The 20,183-nt window shown below is 39.1% G+C and overlaps 4 protein-coding genes and 1 non-coding gene across 7 annotated transcripts; 3 read left to right on the forward strand and 2 right to left on the reverse strand.

The window, feature by feature from the left end:
- The first annotated feature begins 3,878 nt into the window (after positions 1–3,878).
- Positions 3,879–17,009, forward strand: LOC136259753 (small subunit processome component 20 homolog). Of its 3 annotated transcripts, none has more exons than XM_066053274.1 (68): positions 3,879–3,982; positions 4,032–4,115; positions 4,161–4,221; positions 4,326–4,387; positions 4,434–4,504; positions 4,633–4,744; positions 4,794–4,870; positions 4,931–5,015; positions 5,278–5,337; positions 5,387–5,464; positions 5,517–5,690; positions 5,742–5,891; positions 5,952–6,080; positions 6,235–6,689; positions 6,750–6,935; positions 6,995–7,133; positions 7,185–7,259; positions 7,307–7,378; positions 7,459–7,539; positions 7,594–7,670; positions 7,722–7,798; positions 7,858–8,077; positions 8,135–8,317; positions 8,374–8,464; positions 8,513–8,598; positions 8,648–8,707; positions 8,761–8,826; positions 8,876–9,024; positions 9,235–9,298; positions 9,347–9,482; positions 9,764–9,829; positions 9,881–9,955; positions 10,000–10,079; positions 10,131–10,391; positions 10,441–10,534; positions 10,591–10,661; positions 10,891–10,960; positions 11,008–11,061; positions 11,121–11,267; positions 11,317–11,392; positions 11,438–11,514; positions 11,564–11,701; positions 11,769–12,040; positions 12,093–12,439; positions 12,491–12,570; positions 12,624–12,763; positions 12,825–12,981; positions 13,029–13,127; positions 13,178–13,345; positions 13,407–13,573; positions 13,622–13,766; positions 13,849–13,965; positions 14,090–14,263; positions 14,330–14,389; positions 14,447–14,518; positions 14,577–14,687; positions 14,738–14,817; positions 14,871–14,940; positions 14,996–15,115; positions 15,318–15,380; positions 15,439–15,567; positions 15,663–15,789; positions 15,850–15,995; positions 16,147–16,218; positions 16,269–16,412; positions 16,458–16,581; positions 16,629–16,774; positions 16,818–17,009. In XM_066053274.1, the coding sequence occupies exons 1-68, from the start codon at positions 3,920–3,922 to the stop codon at positions 16,944–16,946; spliced, it is 8,091 nt and encodes a 2,696-aa protein (XP_065909346.1). In that variant the 5' UTR covers positions 3,879–3,919; the 3' UTR covers positions 16,947–17,009. The 3 variants fall into 3 exon arrangements, with proteins under 3 accessions (XP_065909346.1, XP_065909347.1, XP_065909348.1); XM_066053275.1 differs by having other exon boundaries at positions 13,625–13,766; XM_066053276.1 differs by having other exon boundaries at positions 6,235–6,659.
- Positions 10,737–10,820, forward strand: Trnal-cag (transfer RNA leucine (anticodon CAG)). The gene has a single exon. It is a non-coding gene; the product is annotated as a tRNA-Leu (tRNA).
- Positions 16,947–18,190, reverse strand: LOC136259755 (ADP-ribosylation factor 4-like). The gene is made up of 6 exons (XM_066053279.1): positions 17,954–18,190; positions 17,827–17,907; positions 17,665–17,774; positions 17,398–17,469; positions 17,221–17,346; positions 16,947–17,162 (listed from the first exon to the last, which is right to left on the reverse strand). Exons 1-6 carry the CDS (start codon positions 18,018–18,020, stop codon positions 17,073–17,075), a joined length of 546 nt encoding a protein of 181 aa, XP_065909351.1. The 5' UTR covers positions 18,021–18,190; the 3' UTR covers positions 16,947–17,072.
- On the forward strand, positions 18,145–19,095 carry LOC136259757 (U6 snRNA-associated Sm-like protein LSm8). The gene is made up of 4 exons (XM_066053281.1): positions 18,145–18,255; positions 18,332–18,372; positions 18,786–18,913; positions 18,961–19,095. Exons 1-4 carry the CDS (start codon positions 18,222–18,224, stop codon positions 19,049–19,051), a joined length of 294 nt encoding a protein of 97 aa, XP_065909353.1. The 5' UTR covers positions 18,145–18,221; the 3' UTR covers positions 19,052–19,095.
- LOC136259754 (putative deoxyribonuclease TATDN2) lies at positions 19,041–20,110 on the reverse strand. The gene has a single exon (XM_066053278.1). The coding sequence runs from the start codon at positions 20,108–20,110 to the stop codon at positions 19,091–19,093; it is 1,020 nt and encodes a 339-aa protein (XP_065909350.1). The 3' UTR covers positions 19,041–19,090.
- Positions 20,111–20,183: the final 73 nt, after the last annotated feature.

A 20,183-nucleotide genomic window follows, 5' to 3' on the forward strand; every position in this document is an offset into this window, starting at 1 on the left:
AAATCATCATTATGATTTATAAATTGCATATGTCAGATTAATAAATCATAAGTATATTTTACAAACCATCATCACGAGTGACTTAGTTTGGTTATTGTTGTATTTTATAAATCATTGTCCTACTTTATAAATTTAACACATACTTTACAAATCACATGTACAATTTACTATTGTAAACTAATACTATGATATATAAATCAATAGTGTAATTTAGTAGCCATACAGGTGTATGTTGTTGTTTAGTATCGATAGTTAGAATTCATATCAATATTGCTTAGATGTGTATCAAATGTAAGGCATTTGTGGCATGTGATCCAGCACAGGATTCAGCATACTTAGTAGCTACAAGCTTTGGAAGCTGTTGTGAGCACTTGCACTAATGAGAGTAACCCAGCAAAGTGGAGTATATTACCATTACCAATGCCCCTGCCAGTGGTTCCACCAACTATGCCACTGTTGTCACCAATTATGCCACTGTTGTCACTGACCAGCTTGAGCCCAAATCCTACACCATGTAAGAGTAGCCAGCAAGAGTGGCATAATTAGTGGAATTACTGGCAGGGGAGTTACCCACGACGATGACAGGGGCATTGGTAATGGTGATACTCCACTTTGCCGGGTTGCTCTCATTAGTGCAAGTGCTCACAACAGCTGCCAAAGCTTGTAGCTACTAAGTGTGCTAAATCCTGTGCTGGATCACATGCCACAAATGCTTTCCATTTGATGCACATCTAAGCAATATAGATATGAATTCTAACTATCGATACTAAACAACAACATATGGCTACTAAATTACACTATTGATTTATATATCATGTATTAGTTTACAAAAGTAAATTGTGCATGTGATTTGTAAAGTATGTGTTAAATTTATAAAGTAGGACAATGATTTATAAAATACAACAATAACCAAACTAAGTCACTCGTGATGATGGTTTGTAAAATATACTTATGATTTATTAATCTGACATGTGCAATTTATAAATCATAATGATGATTTATAAATTATGCATGTATGGTTCATAAAGTATGTTATTGATTTATAAATCATGTGTATGATTTATAAACTATACACATGATTTATAAAGTAGTACATTGATAAATAAATTAATATTATAATTTATAAATCAGTGTTTATACTTTACAAATAAGTGTTATAGTTTACAAATCACATGTATAATTTATATAAATCAATTTATAGTTTATAAAGTATGTCAATGATTTATAAATCAGGTATATGGTTTATAAATCAGGTATATGGTTTATAAATCATGCATATGATTTATAAAGTATATGTTCATGATTTATAAAGTAGTGCATTGATTTATAAAGTATGCTTATAGTTTATAAATAAGGCATTTTTGTACAATTTTGGTACAAACGGCACCCCATATTATGGGTTCGTCAAATTTTTCCTACGTCTAAATTTCCTTGCGTACGGTAACAATATAGTCTCGCGTAGCCAGGCCCATCTAACGCGCAGATCGCTTATCGATTAGAGATTATGAGCGCTTATAATCTCTAATCGATAGGCGGCCTGCGCGTTATGGGTCTGGCTACGCGAGACTAGTAACAAAACTCGTAACAATATTAGTCTCGCGTGGCCAGACCACTATTTCAGCGCATCCTTTGGCATTCGCGATCAAGCTCGTTTGACTGCTTTGTCACACCCTTCTGGCACAAGTAGTGGCTGGCTCAAAGCTATTTTTTTTTTTTTTTTTTTTTTTTTGATTAGCAAAACCCATTGGGTAAATCGCTAATGTACAAAAACAAAATTTTAGTGTCTATGCATTTTGCAAACAGTTCTTGAAAGTAAGTAAGTCTATATTGTCAAGATCTTCCATATCTAAATTGTTCCAGTCTGGTATTGATCTTGGTAAGAAAGAGTTACTATATCGATTTGTTCTGGCATACAACTGTAATAGCTTCAAGGGATGGTTTGCCCTGGTACTTGTTGCAGGAGATAACACTGGCAGATACTGATTTGGAACATAAATTAATTTGTTTACAAACTTAAACAACAGCATCAGACGTGCCTGTTTCCTACGATCTTCCAGTGTTGGCCATTTTAATTCCACTAACATTTCAGTTATACTGTCCCTATGATTCCTTCTCCAAGGTCTATTTAACACGAAACGTGCAGCACGATGTTGTATCATCTCTAACTTGTGAATGAGTGATTGTTGATGTGGATCCCAGATAGAAGAGCAGTATTCAATAGATGGCAAGACAATCTGTTTATATGCATGTTCTTTTAAGTGAGGTGGACAATGGTGGATTCCTCGAGTCAGTCTGGGTTTGGCTATCCCTGGGCCTGAATTTGTTATTGGATTACGTATATGGTTGGGTGTTTCTTTGTTTCCGTTCTCTCCTTTGTGTACCTGTCTTTCTACCATCGATAACTATGGTGACCATCTGTTAGGTTGCTCTCAAGGCCCAATGAGAATACGTCGACATGATGCTCTGGTAAACATCATTTATAATGCCCTTTCACAGGATCACCCTGGGGTTCTTAAGGAACAGAGAGCTTCTTATGATGATGGGTTGCGCCATGGCGATGTTTTTCATCCTGACTTCCAGCATGGTCGTCCAGCTTACTTCGATGTCTCCATACGCTACACCACTCAGCCTACTTTTATCTCCTCCTGTGCTTCATGGGCTGGGGTGGCTGCTGCTGCTGGAGAGGTTGCCAAGGATGAGAAGCATTTGGCAGCTGTGGAGAAGGTGGGGTCAGATTTCATTCCATTAGTTGTGGAAACATTTGGAGTTTGGACACCTTTTGCTCTAAAAACTTTACAGAGTATAGCTGACCGTACCACTCCTCGCAGCGGTGTCCCTCGGAAAGTTGCTAGAAAGAACTTGCTACAACAACTGTCTGTGCAACTGTGGTCCAACAATGCTAAGATGATCTTGAGGTACTGGGCCCTTCAGGGCTCGGACGATGATGACAATCCCCTTTTTCCCCTAGTAATAGTTTTCCCCTGTAGCTAGCTGTAGTTTATGTAGTTGTAAATTGTAATAAGTTATTGTTAATATTAAAAATTAAAAAAAACAAAAAAAAACTATTTTTACAACACCGTAGACGAAGGGGTGATTTGATATATTTGTACCAAATTCTCAAATGCAGTTATGATATAGAAAATCATTTATTTACCCCATCCACTTCTACTGTAAGTCTGTAACAAGAGGTCACACAAGGAAATTATTCAAACATCACACTAATTTGTAGATCTAATTTTTATAGTAACAGAGTAATCAATGACTGGAATTCATTACCCCAATCTATTGTTGATTCTCCCTCTGTCAAACACTGCTGGACCATAGATATTCAGGGGCGGATCCAGAGTTTGGAAAGAGGGGGGGCACCTTTCTGAAAACCAGTTGAAGACCAAAAAAAAAGGTCACGACAATAATAACTAGTTACTATATCACGTCTGTTATGTAAAATAAAATCCTATTTATAGCTTCATAGGTAAGCTACACTGCCTCATGAACATTGTGACTGCTTTATTAGAGTAATTGACTGCTCTATTAGAGTATCTCGATCTTGTATGCAATTTCTTGGGGGGGGCATTTGCCCCAAATGCCCCATCCTGGATCCGCCACTGATATTAGAGTACATGGCTGGACAGACACTACAGTAATTGCTTATTTGATTTTGTATAGTAATTAGAATAGCTAAGTACATAATAATTATTAATTCTGTTTATGGATGTACAGGCATAAGCCTTTATCCTTAAAATACAAATACAAATACAAATAAATACAAATGTAGTCTCGTGCCCAGCCGGGCTCGCGCTAATGCGTGTTTGCGCATTAGCGCGAGCCCGGCTGGGCACGAGACTAAACAATATGGTGCTATTTAGTTAGAGTAAACCCACGTGTTTAAATCTTGAGGCGCTTACCATGATGTCGTAGAATGGAGAAGCTGAAGAAGAGGAAGGGAGCTGAGAAGAAGGTTGACTTCAAGACATTATTCAAGGTGTGATGGGTTTAAGTGATTGTGACCGCTACGACACTGTTTGCATTAGTTCAAGTCGTTCTCAGAACGAATTGCAAACATTCAGATTGATGTCAGCCATAGAGTAAACGAAGCTACTGGTGATGGCACAGAGGTAGTGATTTATTACCGCTACACTGTGCCAATAATCCATCCCCAGGAGACTCACTTCAGCTCAGCTCTTAAGAAATGGAGGGAGCTGGATTGTACCATTGACTTTGGTTAGTAAGTATTCAGGGCTGTCATCCTACTGTGCATGCACACACACATGCACACACACATGCCTATTATCTGTTAATATGAAACAACCTGTCCATTACACTAGTGAGGTTTTCTCAAGAGGTTACTCCAATGGTGTCAAGTCTTCCTCAACTAGTACATCATAAGGTATGTGTGTAGTGTAACAGATGACTTAATATTTGACATGGTACAGAATGAAATTGTGGACACACTCAAGAAGCATCTGCAAGTCCAACAGAACCTAGCGTATGAAGCATTACTCGAGTAAGTACGTATGTACCTGTGCATGTGTGTCAATTCATGCATATACATAATGTGTGCATGAACACAAATACACACACATGTGAGTGTGTATGTGTGTACACTAGTATGTATTACACCAATATCTATAGCTTGGTGGTACAGCTGGCTAGAGATCTGCAAAGTGACTTCTATCCTCACTTCAAAGAGTTCTTTACTATCATCACCTCTCTGTTGAGAATACAAGATGCATCCCTCATTGAAGTAAATATCTCTGATCATGGGTATATTTTACATGCCATTTTGTACACAGCAAGCATTCACTACACTGGCTTATCTGTTCAAATTTCTGTGGAGATATCTGTTGAAGGACATCGGAGATGTATTTTTGTAAGCTTTTGTTTTGTGTTTTGCCTCCAAGAGTGAACTAATTATACTAAAACATTGCAGGTACTACTCTGAACTACTGGAGGAGTCACAAAAGCCTCACATTAAACAGTTTGCTGCTGAAAGTATTGGCTTCTTACTGAGGAAGGTGAAGTGTGTGTTACTGTAGCTGAGTGGAACCTGTCTAATCAGGTCTTTGTATAATAAAGCCACCATTCCACTCATACCAACTTAAGATCTCCAAATGTGTTGTTGTACGAAGTAACATGGCTCACCTGCTTGATAAAGACGAAAAATTTTTGTCCAGCAGTGTGATCAAAATACTCTAATAGAGCAGTCACTTATTGTGTAGGCTGCTAATACTGGAATTGCTATTTTATGCTAGGTACTCTTGATCTGATTTGTTTTAGGTTAGGAATCATGATAATCTATTTCACACCATCTTTACTGCACTTGGCCAAAATCCTGAGGTAAACATTTTTAGTGCTAAAAGTGTGACAGTATTGTGTGTGCAAGCAGTTAAGTGAAGGAATTGGACTGGTGCTATTTGAGATGTTCAAGGGTGTCCAGCAGCAGTTTCACTCCTGCACACACAAGGTATGTCCTTACCATCTCATTTGTGGCCTTCATTTATGAATGCACCATGTAGTTGTTGCCAATTCTGCTTGGCTGGCTTGGGCCAGTCACGGTATCTGAGTCAAGACCTGCCATCACTGATCAATTCCCTGCACAACAAACCTTCCAGTCACTATGCATCATGATGCAGTCAATGGCAGAGCATACGAGACGAGAACATTGTGTTTTTGTCTTCACAACTCTTCAGGTATCAAATTTTAACATTCTTTGATGTGCAATAATACACTATTTTCTGTAGCATCAGTTGGAGCTTGTGTCTTCTCACTGGAGACAAGAAGCAGAAGACGTACTAGTGGGATCACAACTTTGCTATACTCTCCATTTAATAGGTATTTGGGTGTCATGGAGACGAGGCTCTAGAATAACAGACAAATCAAGTCTATGCAAGGTGAACTTGTTTCCTTTATATGTTGTCGTCTAGTTGATACTTGTTTATCGTTTATGTTAGACATTGCGTCCTCTTATGTTGGAGACTACTCTCAGTGAAGAGGTTGAGAAAACACTTCTTCACCTTGTAGCCTCACTATTGCTGGTGTCTACTGTAGTAGAAGCTGACCTATTATCCATCATACATAATGTAAGTGATGTTATGGTTGTGGTAAGAAATAACGCATAGAAGAAAAGATAAATATATGTCATATTATGGGTCAAAATATGTAGTACCTCATACAAGATCCTACTGTAAGCTGAGTTTTGTACATATGTACTGCAATTTAATTGTAATGTTGTAGGTGTTTTTAACTACAAGGAACGTAGGTATTGTTCTGGAATTCTGCAAGGAACTGTTGGACTGGGACAAGTTTAATGAAGTGATTCTACCTCAGTGTCTAAGTTACTGTGAGGCAGTGGTACAACAAGGAACACTGTTAGACACAACTGAGTGGAGTAACTTTGAACAGATTTTACAATTCTTGTGTGAATTATCACTGAAACGACAACCTATAACAGTTTTACCTGGACAGGCCTCACCTTGTGAGAAACTTTGTCTTGTCCCTAACCCCACTAGAACTAAATCTAAAGCCTCACCAACTGAAAGTGTTATAGTGAAGAGACTGTGTGAAGTATTGGATGATGCTATAGGCCAGTTGTCTACACAGTCAAGTGTCCAGTCACATCATATGTTATGGGCATCATTTATCTGTTTATCACACTACAGGTACGACCTGTATTCTGTTTTGAGGCATTTGTAAGGGACTCTGTAGTGTGTGCCACTGAGATACATGTATGTCTTCCCCTGTTCTTTTAGTCCCATACCTCCATCTTTACCAGAGAAGTTGGCAAGTCTATTTTCCCTCCTAAAACAGAACTGTACCATTGGTGGTAGTGATGGTGTGTATTTAATGGCACAGTGTTTGCACACTATGGTAGCAACTTGTTCTGCTGTGGACCTCATCATTTTTGTGCCATTTGAGACTATCACTGATCTTCTCAAGTAAGCTGCAGTCAAATTGTTTATAGAGTATTTGTGTACATTTGTGATTTGTGTCTTAGACATTTTCATCATGAGTGGCATGTGTTGAGTGCTGTGTTAGCCTACCAGTTACATGTTGTGGATCAGGAAGGATGTTCTGATCAAATTGATGTGGTATTTCCTCTTCTTGTACACAATCTCACTTCTCCACTTCACAAGGTACCACTATTATACCTGTTAAGTAACGTGTGGCCTAACAAGCAGACACAGGTGCGTTTACTGACTCTCAGAATATTAATACTGTTTAAGCAACCTCTTATGGAAAACAGTGAAGATATGGAGGAGGTGAGAGTGGTTTACTCTTGCACTAGTTTTGAGATAATAGTCTACAGGAAGATCCTACCCCTTGTGATATCATTAATTTATGTCTTGCTGCAGAAGAGACTGAATTGTTAGCACTAGAGGTGTGCATGCGTGTGTGTGTGTGAAGTACATGGAGGCTCTTTTCTACAGGTATAATGATTTATGATTTTATTTTACATAGTTTCGTAAGAATCTTCATCACCTAAACAAGTTACACTACTCCCCACACCGGTTTGATAGGATTCCATCACTCTACAAAGAAGTATGTGTGTGGTATACACTATTACAAGTGCGCTGCTGTCATGACAACCAATAGGTACCACTACGTTACCTGATTGGCAACCTGTATGTCAACTTGAGCCTCCTATGGACCCCAATAATGGAACTAATTAGGTACACGATATGAGATAGTGTTACATGGTCTATAGTTAGTATTGTGTACAGTGGGTATGCAGTTGACTCCAACAAGACAATCTTTTGGTCAGTATATGATGAAGTTCTGGAGATAACAAGTAGCCAAAGTGAGATGCTATACCACGTCATTCACATGTGTATGCAACTGTGTATCCAATGACTTTAGAACCAGTGACTAAACCAGAAGAGCCCAAAACTGGTAAAAGATGTGCTAATCTGAAGGAGTTCTATGACTACCAACAAGCTATGGCCGACTGGAGTGTGGATGATGGACGTGTTGATTATCATAACTGTCACTTTCATTTGTGGAAGGCAATGAGCCAGTTCCCCACAATGGCCGAGGCCAGATCTAGAGTAATAGTACCTCGTGCACTACACTTTATCAAGTTAGTTACACCCCACACAGCACAGCACGTGTCACTACATGACCTGTTCACACACAGTACATGCTGTGCTGTTGGTGAGGAGTGTCTTCAGACCACTCAGGACCTACAGAAACATGACACCACAACCAACAATGATAGTGACACAATTGTAGACTCTACTGTTGATATGGATACTGATGATGGAGGCAAGGTGTCCGATGAGAGCAGTTTACAGAGACCAGAAAGAGGGATAGCTTTAAAGTACTATTGAGATGGATCGTGTGCAAATATTTACAAAGTTGCCGTTTTTGCTTTAGAGTTCTCAAAGCTATGCTGGAGTTGTTTTCAACATTCAAAAGTCCAAAAAGTGTATACAAGCAGTCAGAACTCTACCAGCTTTATCTAAAAGTAATTCCTTTGTTTGTTTTGTTTTCACTATTTTTGTTATTTTGTCAGCTCCTAACACACCATGATAGTGAGATACAGAAATTAGCTCTTTCCTGTATACTAACTTACAAATCAGCTAATTTGATACCATACAAGTAAGTGATAGTAATCATACATGTTGTGTTATGTTGTGTGTATGTGTAGGGAAAATTTCTTTGGTTTACTGGATGATAAAATGTTCAGGGCAGAACTGAGCAACTTTTGGTAAAACAAAACAAAAATATCAACTATAATGTGTTACTACTTTTGTTTTTCAGCTTCCAGTCTGAGACATGTGTGGTGGAGGATGATCACCAGACTGAAGTGCTGTCCATGCTGATAAGGTTAATAGCATACTTGTTGGTGTTTTGTTGTCAGTGTCCTGTTGTCTAGGTTACTCTATGGTCACATGATGCAGAGTGGACGTGGCCCAGTGAGAGGGGTTGGCAAAAGAAAGATTGTGCTTCGATTTTTGTCAAGTTGTGAAGGAAGCATCAGTGAATTGATAAACCTTGTGACATTGTCGTTTAAACAACTAACAGGTACTCCATTAGTGGATAGAAATTTTGCAAAACACAGTACAATTAGTACTGTTTTGTGTATAGCAGAACAGCGTACATAACTTTATTCATGAATGTTGATGGCATATATTAAAGTATAAATTATGATAGACTGTTTGATAGCTATGCTGGTGATTTGGTTTGTTGTATGGAAGTTCATAGTGTGTTCACTTTTTGCACATTTTATTGTAGACCAGCCATTGGACCAGTTTACTATGGACCCTACGCAGGTGATTTCCCTTAGAAAACAAAGGGGGTAAGAATGTCGCCAAGTTGTGTGTTGTGTTTACCATTGTATGGACAGGTTCTTGGTGTTGCTAGGACAGATGATGGCTAGTTTCACACCTTCTCAACTATGTGTTCATCTTCCTGTGTTGTTAGCCATCTTGATACGACTTGCTCTTTGCTCTTCCTTTCTTTTGGATCACCACAGGCACCTAGTGAGTTGTATATTTGGGATATGTGTGCATGGCCTAATGTAAAATGTATGGAATTTATAACTTAGAAATTGTTTTTGTGTTTGTGTGTGTGTATTTGCACACATGCATCAACTATCTACGTACTAGCTAGGTAGGAGGAAGCAATTATAATTGTCCATCTTACCTAGAATCATAATATACGTTAAGTAATGGCTCTTATTTATAGTATGAACTGGTGACTTCTTGATCTTACCATGTAACATATCAGTGTTAGTGGCATGACCCCCTTTGCTCTCTTGCAGGTTCAGTCTTGCTTTATTGGTAGTCTGCGAGCTATCCGTCAGTTGAGTATCAATCGCATATCAGAGGTACATGGCAGCTTGTGTAGCAAGAAATGTTTTGTATAACTCTGTGTGTAGTGTTTTGTGCAGTACCAGGAGTTTGACTTCACTCCATACAAGGATGATGTACTGACTGCCATGGTCTGGCCTCAGGTGCAGTATTGATCATGTCTTGATAACAACTTACTCCTTTAAAGATTGCCAGGTTACCCAATGAGTGTGCACAAAGTCCCACTCCGCTGCTGAAACTACTGTTCAACTGGAGCAAACAGCCAAAGTATGTACTGCAATAAACTGCAACTCATATGTGATATCCCTCCCTACGCAGACATTATCACTTGTTTCAGCAGTCACCAAATAATAGTAATCTGGTGATTTTGGAGCGTGTGTTTACTTGTCTGATGACCAAGGGTGTCACCAAGAGTGTGACTACTATTGTTATGGAAATGGCTTACACACTTTTTGAGGACGAAACAGGATTGGGTATTGACTTGGTGTTGCCACATTTAGATCTAATACTGCAGTATCTAAATGTAAAACTGAAGAGTGGTAGTAAAGGCTGTTCATTAGAAATGGCATTGCTGTCCAAGTAAGCAGAGATTATAGTATGTTGTTTACCAGTCAGTGTTAACCTTTAGGATGAGTCATTATGTCACAGACAGTCAAGTAGGAACTCAGCTGGTGTTCTTATTACTTCCTTTTGTTGAGCAGTCTTCTAGTTTAAAATCACAGGTGTCTATATATTGTTTACATGTACAGATGTAAAAGAGCTTATGTATTTCTAAAAGGATGAGTTGAACATATTACTAAGTGTGGACCAGTTGCTTCACGAAGTTGATGATATTCAACCCTTTGTGAGGTAAAAATACGTAAGAATAAAACAACCCGGTTGGATCGGTTTAAAAGCATGTAAAATAACAGTGGTTAGTCAGATGTCAGGATGGCCGAGCGGTCTAAGGCGCTGCGTTCAGGTCGCAGTCTACATTTGTAGGCGTGGGTTCGAATCCCACTTCTGACATCCTTTTTTTTTTTCGTTTTCTCAGACTTTTTGTGTATACTTTTTTTTTAGTGTGTTTGTTTTCTTTTAGGCCATTGTCCAAGTTGTTCTTCACTTTACATGGAAGGAAATCACGTAAAGCTGCTTGTGCTATATTTACTGTGAGGCCCAGCCAATGCATTAGAGATGTTTATATTTTGATGTTTAGACTTTATCTACAAAGAATGAAAGTTGGACAAGTGTTGCTGAAATACTCAACAAGGTTTGATATATACGTTTTGTTGCAACTAAAGGAGGAATATTTTTTTAACTGTCACACAGGTCAATGCCTGGAATCCCAAAAGTATTGAGGAGCCCAACTATGACTTTATTTTGAATGGATTTACAACTGCTGGAGACTTGATAGCAACCTTCAATGAAGAGCAGCTGTTACCAATCCTGAATAATGCTGTGTTCTTTCTGTTACAAGTATGCTAACATTCTTTGCCTATCACCTCATGGGTAGACTTTCTTGTAGTCACCTGATATGTCTATCAGGGACAGTGCAGCAGGTTTTGTTGTCAAGCTAATATCAGCCACTGGTCCTGATACAGGTGAGTAGTGTATCATTCAGCATCAGTGCTTGACTGATTCTGTAGATAAGGAGAAATTCAAGTTGCTTATTCTTGGTACATTGTTGGATAGCACTAGGCAAGGTCTTTGCTCCAACTCTGAGGTAGCTCGAAGTGTATTGTGTCAGTAATGTTACATGTTGTTTATTGTAGTCAGCTCATCATGAGTTTATAGCCATATTGGCACACTTGGTAAAGACTTATCCATCTCATTTAAAATTTGCTGACATGCACCAACTACTGAATGTGGACCCTGAACAAGACTTCTTTGAGAACATCAAACACATTCAGGTAATTATAAGTGGAGGGCATTTCCTTCCTTTAGTTGTGCTACTGTGCTTGTGCATGCCTTCTACAGCTTCATCGTAGAACACGGGCTCTCCACCGGTTATCAGAACTTTGCTCTTCTGGAACATTCAGTCAGTCTACCATGCTGAACTTCTTGTTGCCGATTGGATCTCATGTCATCTTTGCCTCCACAACTGAGAGAGAACAGAACTTGATATCAGAGGCTGTCAATGTGCTTGCTGCTATTGCTGCACACCTGAAGTGGACCAAGTATTACTTTCTGCTAAAGAACTATCTACGGTTGATTCCAAAGAGGAAACAAATTGAAAAGAATTTGATCAAGTATGAGCACTGTTTGTAGTGCATCATTCGTAGTGTAATAATTTACCTGTAGGGCAGTGGTTGGGATTCTTAGTGGATTTCATTTTGATTTGAAATTACAAGTAGAAACTGTCACCAATACAGAGCCAATGAAACAAGATGGAGTTAAAGAAATTGTCACCAATACAGAGCCAATGGAACAAGATGGAGTTAAAGAAACTGTCACCAATACAGAGCCAATGGAACAAGATGGAGTTAAAGAATCTGTCACCAATACAGAGCCAATGGAACAAGATGGAGTTAAAGAAACTGTCACCAATACAGAACTAATGGAACAAGATGGGGTGAAAGAAGGTGAAGAAGTACCAGAGTTGACCAAGATAGATACAACGGAAGAAGATACAGAATCACAAGAGGAAGGTGAGAATTTCTCCAATGAAAATGTGATATATCATGTCATATTTGAGTTAGAAAAGGCCAAGGCGTTTAAAATTCACACCACCATTACAAAAGCTATTTTACCAGAGTTGCAGTCATGTTTAACAAAACGGGTATGTTAATCATAAGGTCGTACACTAATGACCATTACACAATGTATCCACAGTCAAATCAAAGTGGTCACCGACTCAGTCAACGTAAACGTGACAGTAATGATCCTGATACATTACAAGTACCTATTGCCCTAGCAATGACTCAACTATTACTGCAACTACCGGAGGATACTCTCAATTCTAACCTTCCTGGGTGAGTAGTTGTGTTGTATACATAATTGTGTTCCCACCTTTACCATCACTGTGCTGTTTAGCTTGCTACTGAAGGTGTGTCATACACTAAGGAGCTACCAACGAGATGTTAGAGAAGTGGCTAGGAATACTCTTGTAAAAATGGCATCTCTTCTGGGTCCCAAATACCTCCACTTCATCTTGAAGGAGATGAAGGAGACGCTAACAAAAGGATACCAGGTATGATGACATTTCAAAATTTCTTGACAGTTATTTTCTCGGATCAGGTACACGTGCTTAGCTACAGTATCCATGCATTACTAAATGGAATTAAGGACCAGTTGACCGCTGGAGATATAGATGTCTGTCTAGAGCCCATTAATGAGGTAACAGTTTCCAGTTACTAAGCGTTGCTAGGGAAATTGTGATGATATAGGTGTTGGTGGGTGATCTGTTTGGTGTGGCAGCAGAAGAGAGAAGGGAAGGAGAAATTGCATCAAAACTTCCTGAAGCACGTGCCAGCCAGAGCATTAAGAGCTATGAAATATTAGCGATGTTTCTTAGCCCCTCAATGTTGCCACAACTGCTTACACCTCTGAAAGAGGTAATAGTTTTAATATACAATATACAAGGGTTGGTTTAATATGATATTTTGTACTGTGTAGACCTTGGATACACAACCCAACACTAGAGTGTTTCAAACAGTGGAAAATGTTTTGAAATCAATTGGGACAGGATTGCAAACCAATACTGGTTTTACTATCACCCATCTATTACACTTTGTCCACGACCTGCTAAGCAATAATTTGCCTGTGTTTGCAGCTACAACAAAGTAAGGAGTAGCTTTAATAATTTTGTGTACTTTATATTGGCATGTTAGTAGAAAACCACCTGACCCTTCACCTGCTGGTTGTCGACCTCCAAGTATTTATCTTCTACCACCAGAACCTGTGCAACGAAGTCACAAGCCAGCTTCTCAAGGAAATAGAGCCAGTGCTCATATCATCACTGAATTTGGTCTACAAGTAACTGAACTGTGTGTGTCTGTGTGTGATGTGTGTGCCTGTGTGTAGTGTGTATCTGTTGAACTTACTCCTCGTTCATTAGATCTTATTAACTTTACTGAAGAGAGGAAAAGTTGATAGCAAAGACAATGAACATCTTCAGATGATGGACCCTTTTGTTGAACTGTTAACCAACCTTCTCACTTCTCGACATCCTACAGTAAGTCAGCCACACATACCATCGTACACCCCTGTAAGTAATATTGCATTGCATGCCACATGGTTAGTTATGGGGCATAGCTAAGGAGACAGTTGCAAATTACATACTTCACTACATCTCTCAGGTACTCACTATGGTGTTGCGGTGTATCACCTGGATGCTACGATTAACACTACCCTCATTGGACACACACATTGCCACCATTACTGCAAGTGTATTTGATGTGTTGAGAAATTATGCTAGAGCTGGGGCTTCTGCTAGTGGCTCAAACCAAAAACTAGTAACATCAGCATTTAAGGTATTATACCATCATGCTCCCATGAGCCATGAGTACAGTACTACATGGTATGGTGACTTGCTATAGGCAATGACAGTACTTGTAAGGGACTGTATCAGTCAGGAGATTAGTGATGCACAGTTGAAGGTGTGTACATTAGATATAACAATGAACTAGTGATGTATTTTATGCTGTAACTTGTAGTTATTGTTGACGTTTATTGAAGAAGACATATATGACTATCAGCGCCAAACAACAGCTTTTCCACTGTTACGGGTGTGTCCCATAGAACATGTTTGTGTGTGCATCTGGTCTACTCTGTATAATGTGATAGGCTATTCTTGGAAGGAAATTTATAACTAATCAAATTCATGAAGTGATGAATAAAGTGGCACAATTATCAATTACGTCAGAATCTGACAGTGTACAACTTCAGTGTAGGAAGGTTAGTCGTTATATTATCACTGTTACCTAGGTGATATGATGTGTCCTCAGGCTGTGCTGCAGTTTCTCCTGGACTATAAACTAAAGAAGAAGCTCCAGTCCTATCTCGATTTGTTCATATCCAATCTCAAGTATTTACAGCATATTTCTTCCTTTTTATATACGTACAATGTTTTGTGACTAGTTTTGAGGTGCAGAGTGGCAGAGAGTCAGTATTGGAGATGTTGTCTGTAATATTTGCTAAATTCCCGAAGGTAAAACAAAATATTGTAGTTTGTGTACTAAGCAAATACGTGTTATTTTCATCAGATAACTCTATGCAAATTGGCAACATACTTTTTCATCCCACTGGCCAGTCGTCTTATCAATGATGACTCACCAACATGTCGTTCTATGGTAGCTGAAGCAACCAAAGTTTTAATCACTAATGTGAGTATGTGAATCTGTGAATGTAGTCCTCACTCAGTAGCTATTTATCAATAAGACCACCTCATTATAGTGGCTAGGTCCCAAACACAGGTGTACCTCAATAGTATGAACATCAGGCCATTTTTAAGTCCCATAAGTGGCCCTATTTAAGAGGTTTTACTGCTTGTGGTCTGTCTAAGTGTAGTTTCACTATACTGAACAGGTTAATGCAGAGAAGAAGACTCAATTATTCAACATAGTTATCATCTGGACACAGAGTACACAGGTAGAATAGAGTTAATAGCTCATGAGGAGTGTGTAAAGTTTATTATTACTTTTCACAGGTTCTTCAACGAAGGTTGGGAGTTCAGTTGGTTGGCATATTCTGCGAAGCTGAAGGGTCTCTGTTCTCTAAACGAGTATCATTAGTAATTCCACTGCTCTCCGAGTGTCTAGATGTGCCAGATGAGCAGGTTAGTTGCTTGAATACACTAAACACCCTTTATACAGTATAGAGAGCTGTGAGATTTTTAGATTTAATTTTAACTCTCTTTTCATCATTTATCAGGCCAACGACACCCAGTCAACTCCAGGTGACCATCTCACATTTTGCACCTTGTCAACACTTTACAAGCTACTGGAGACTGAAACTATTAGAGGTCATGATCATGCTGATCACATGATGGAGATATGGGGTTAGTAGGCCAGCCCCACCCACCACTGCAGAACATGCTGATGTGTGTGTGTGTTTTTAGCTAAAGTCCAGCAGCTCTTAAGCCACGCCCACACATGGGTGCAACTGACTGCCTGCAAGCTGTTCAGTTGGTTGTTCAACACTTACAAGACTGCAGATGTGACCAGTGAAAGCAGTGGCTACTTTAGTGTAGAAGGAGCTCAGAAGGTTTGAATCACACACTATACACATTCACAACCATGTAACATAATATTTTTCTGTCACATCTAAGGTCACATGGTGATCATCAATAATGTGCACTTCTATTTACTACTACAACAAATACTGTGATTCTAACGTGGTCTTCCCATGTATGCAGGTTGGTCAGTTGGTGACAGGATTTTGTGGTCAGTTGAGATCAGCCAACATCACTGCTGACTTAGCAGTACAGGTAGCATTGCTCTTTTGTATGCTTGGTAATCAATCATACCACTCTTACAGGTGGTTAAGAATCTTGTGTTCCTGGCTAAAGTCCTGCTGCACATGGAGGAGAATGACCATGAGCCATCCTTGTCATGGCTGATCAGTAAAATGGTTCACATTGCTACATACGAGGCTGGACATTACCCCAAACAATCTCTTAAGGTGACTGATGACTTCACTAGTCAACTATTGTACATACTATTGCAGCGTTCTTGTGTATTCAAATGGATTGCTGCTGTGGCTGTTGAACTTGGTACAAGTCTCCCTGACCATTTACCACAACTACTGGCTCCATTGTACAGAGAAGAATCTGACATCATGAAAGCTGCTGGTACATCAAATTTATCATCTTTCATCTCAACTATTGTGTCTCTACAGGAGAGGAACTACATTTGTTAGCATTAGAAGTCATAGAATTAATCAAGACACAAGTAGGAAGGGAGAACTTTGCCAGAGCATACACTCATATCCAACAAGAAGTGCAAACCAAACGTTTGGTTAGAAAAAGGCAACGAGCCCTGGAGGTAACCAGATTTGAACTGTCTAGTTAGAATATTTATTGCACAGGCCATTGCTGATCCCAGCAAAAAGGCATTACGAAAGATGAAGAAAAATGAACTCAAAAAAGCAAGCAAGCGAAGAAAAATTCTCAAACACAGACCAAATGCTAGGTGGCGGGTTACCCTAGGAGAATAATTCAATTTGTGTATAATTTATAATAATAATCTAGAAATGAATCACAAAAATATACATTTTTAATGTTGTACGTTCATGTCGCATGATGCATTTCATTGAAGATGATGGAAACAGATGGGATATACATCAACTTGTCTTTGAAAGTTCTGCTGACAACCAATCCAATCCTTCAAATAAACCAATTCCATCTGTTGCAATGGTGCTCTGAATGTACCACTATAGTGTAAAGACATGTGATTAGAATTCATGTGTCACTAAAGAATTAGCAAATTACCTTTCTATTTCGGTATTCCTGTAATCCTAATGCTTCTTGTACTTGTGATACTGACATTGCGTTGGGAAGATCTTGCTTGTTGGCAAATACAAGAATAATTGAGTCTTTCAATTCATCTTCACCTAACTACATCATCACATTACACTCAAGTAACAATTTTAACACTACATCACTCACCATCTTGCTCAATTCATCTTTTGCTTCATTAATTCTCTCTCTGTCATTGCTGTCTACGACAAAGATTAGTCCCTATATGTGTGTAACAAATAGACATTAAAAAGTGTAATTCATATTCTCAAACGCACAGAACAAAAGTCAATGGGTCAGGCCCCACATTCATAGTGACCCACAAAGAGTATTCATCTTGGAAGTCGCAGGCCAAACACTAACAATGACCATGGTTACAGATCTACCTACAGTGCGTAACACCCTTAAAGTACAAACCTGTGTGTTCTGGAAGTAATGCCTCCATAGAGGTCTAATCTTATCTTGTCCACCAACATCCCAAACTGTAAAACAAATATTCTTGTATTCCACCGTCTCCACGTTAAAACCTGTGCCAATAAAATAGCTAAAACACGGAGGGCTTTTATTAGAAACGCTCACCTATGGTTGGAATTGTGGTAACGATTTCTCCTAGCTTCAACTTGTATAATATGGTGGTCTTCCCGGCAGCGTCCAAACCCACTAGAAAACACAGTTAAACACATAGCAAATAATCCCAGCGTCCTACCCATGAGAATTCTCATGTTCTTCTTTCCAAACAGTTTAGTAAACAAACTAGATATCGTGAGGCCCATGATCAACAATCAACTTTTAAATGTTCAATAATAACTATTAGTTCAATTGTTGATCTCTTTTTATACTGCTGGCTCAACCGCGTATATATCTCCAGCTCAAATGTTCCTACACAAAAGTGTCCACGTCATCAGCTTAAGTATCCAAAAATATCCTAAAGGCCACAATTTGTTTGTTCTTATTAAAGCGCATCACTTCTATTAATGGCTCAGGCTGGGCTAGAGTCCTACGTCAACCGTATCCTTGTGTAATATAAATGCGTACAGTTATTGCGCTCGTCTTTTTGTGCAATTTTCCCTTAGCATTAATTTAGATACTGTCTCTGTGGTTACATCAGATGGGAGAGTGATTGTGGTATGATAAATTGTACATTACAGCTGAATTGTTGTGTGTTGTGTAGTGGTCTGTACATCCCATGCACACTGCATACTAGCTTTCTGCTATCTTAGACACCATGAAATGTTAGTCTGGTACATATATCCTTACAGTGCTGAGGCTTATCAATTAGAGGTTACATGGCCATGGAGCACACATTGAAGTTGTGACTGTTAATGAGCCTTATCTGCAATTATAAAAATGGTAGTGGGGAGACTTTGTATTGAGAGAGATGGTGGTTTGCTATGATAACTGCATGATAAAAGTCCCCCACTATCCAGCAGGCATAATCTCCAATCAATAAATCCCAGTGTGGCAAGGGTCTGTAATGTATCAGACTAACAAAGTGTTGTGTAAACATGATCTGTTTTATGTGGATTTCTTTTTCTCAGGGAATTCTAAAAGGTTGTGACCAAACAGTCAACTTGATATTGGAGAACAGCCATGAGAGGGTGTACTCGTCTAGTGCTGGTGTAGAGAAGGTACCTCTAGGACTGTACATCATTAGAGGAGACAACATGTAGGTTGCCGCTAGTTTGGATCACTACATCGTATGGCATATTGCAGAGCTGTAGTGGGTGAAATAGATGAAGAAATGGAACATGAGATGAGATTTTCAGACATTAAGGCAGAACCTTTAAACCCTGTTGTTCATTAATCAAGTATCATAGCAAAAATAAAATATGAAAAATATTAACTAAACTCCGTATAAAGTTTTAGTATTGGCCCTAGCTGATTCCAAAATCTCATCAAGAGGTTTGTGTTTGATGACAGATATTTCCTTGGCAATATTTAGGATCATACTGGAGTTGCTCCACCGACATGACTTGGGAAATTTCTCTGGCACCATATAGGGAGCATCTGTCTCCAGCACTAGTCTGTTTAGTGGCAATGCTGCAACTGTATTATGTACGTGGGTTAACTTTGGGTAAGTCACATTGGCTGTAATACCAATATAGAGATTTGGGAAATGTTCCAAAAACTTCTTTGCAATCTCTGGAGCACCTGAAAAACTGTGCAAGTGTATTTTGTAGTCGGAGGGCAGGGCAGCTGTAAGCGCTTCCAGCAAGTCATTCTCAGCATTTCTACAGTGGATTACAACTGGTTTGTGGACTAGAACAGCTTGTTGGAGCTGGTGCAGTAAAACATGTTTCTGGACAGCAGGTTTGGATGGGGAGTGTTCGGAATAATCCAGTCCAATTTCTCCATAAGCAACACACTTCGGATGACTCAAACATGTAATAATTTTAGCCTCTAATTTGTCATCATAGTATTGAGCATTATGAGGGTGAATACCAAATGTACCCCAGACCTTGTCCTGCTTCAGTAACTCCTCCCAGCTACCGAAAGACGAGAATGCTGCGGGGTCACAAAATGAGGATATGCAACCTTCAAAATTTCCGGGGTATTTTAGTCTTGCACTAAAATCTGCAAAGCTGCCCTCGTGTCTATAACGCTCGTACAGATATTCTAAATGACAGTGCGTGTCCACAAATGGGATGGCGCTTTCTATTTTAACTGGTGCATCGTTTCCCTTCGGACAGTCTCTTTTCATATGCCCTTCTTCTCCACAAGCGAAGCATTTTATGGGAGGTCTGTTCGCTGCTGATTTCTTGTTTGGACAATCTCTTGACAAGTGACCAGCTTTTCCACAAGTAAAACACTTCCTACTGTCCGTCATTCTTCCTCCGTAAATCAATAATAACCGGAGTTCCATACATTACGTCATATAGTCTTGTGACTTGTTCCATATAAAAGCACCTAGTCATCTCGCTATCCGTTTCTTTTCA

The sequence above is a fragment of the Dysidea avara genome, chromosome 7 (assembly GCF_963678975.1).
Source record: "Dysidea avara chromosome 7, odDysAvar1.4, whole genome shotgun sequence".
NCBI classification, from domain to species: domain Eukaryota; kingdom Metazoa; phylum Porifera; class Demospongiae; order Dictyoceratida; family Dysideidae; genus Dysidea; species Dysidea avara.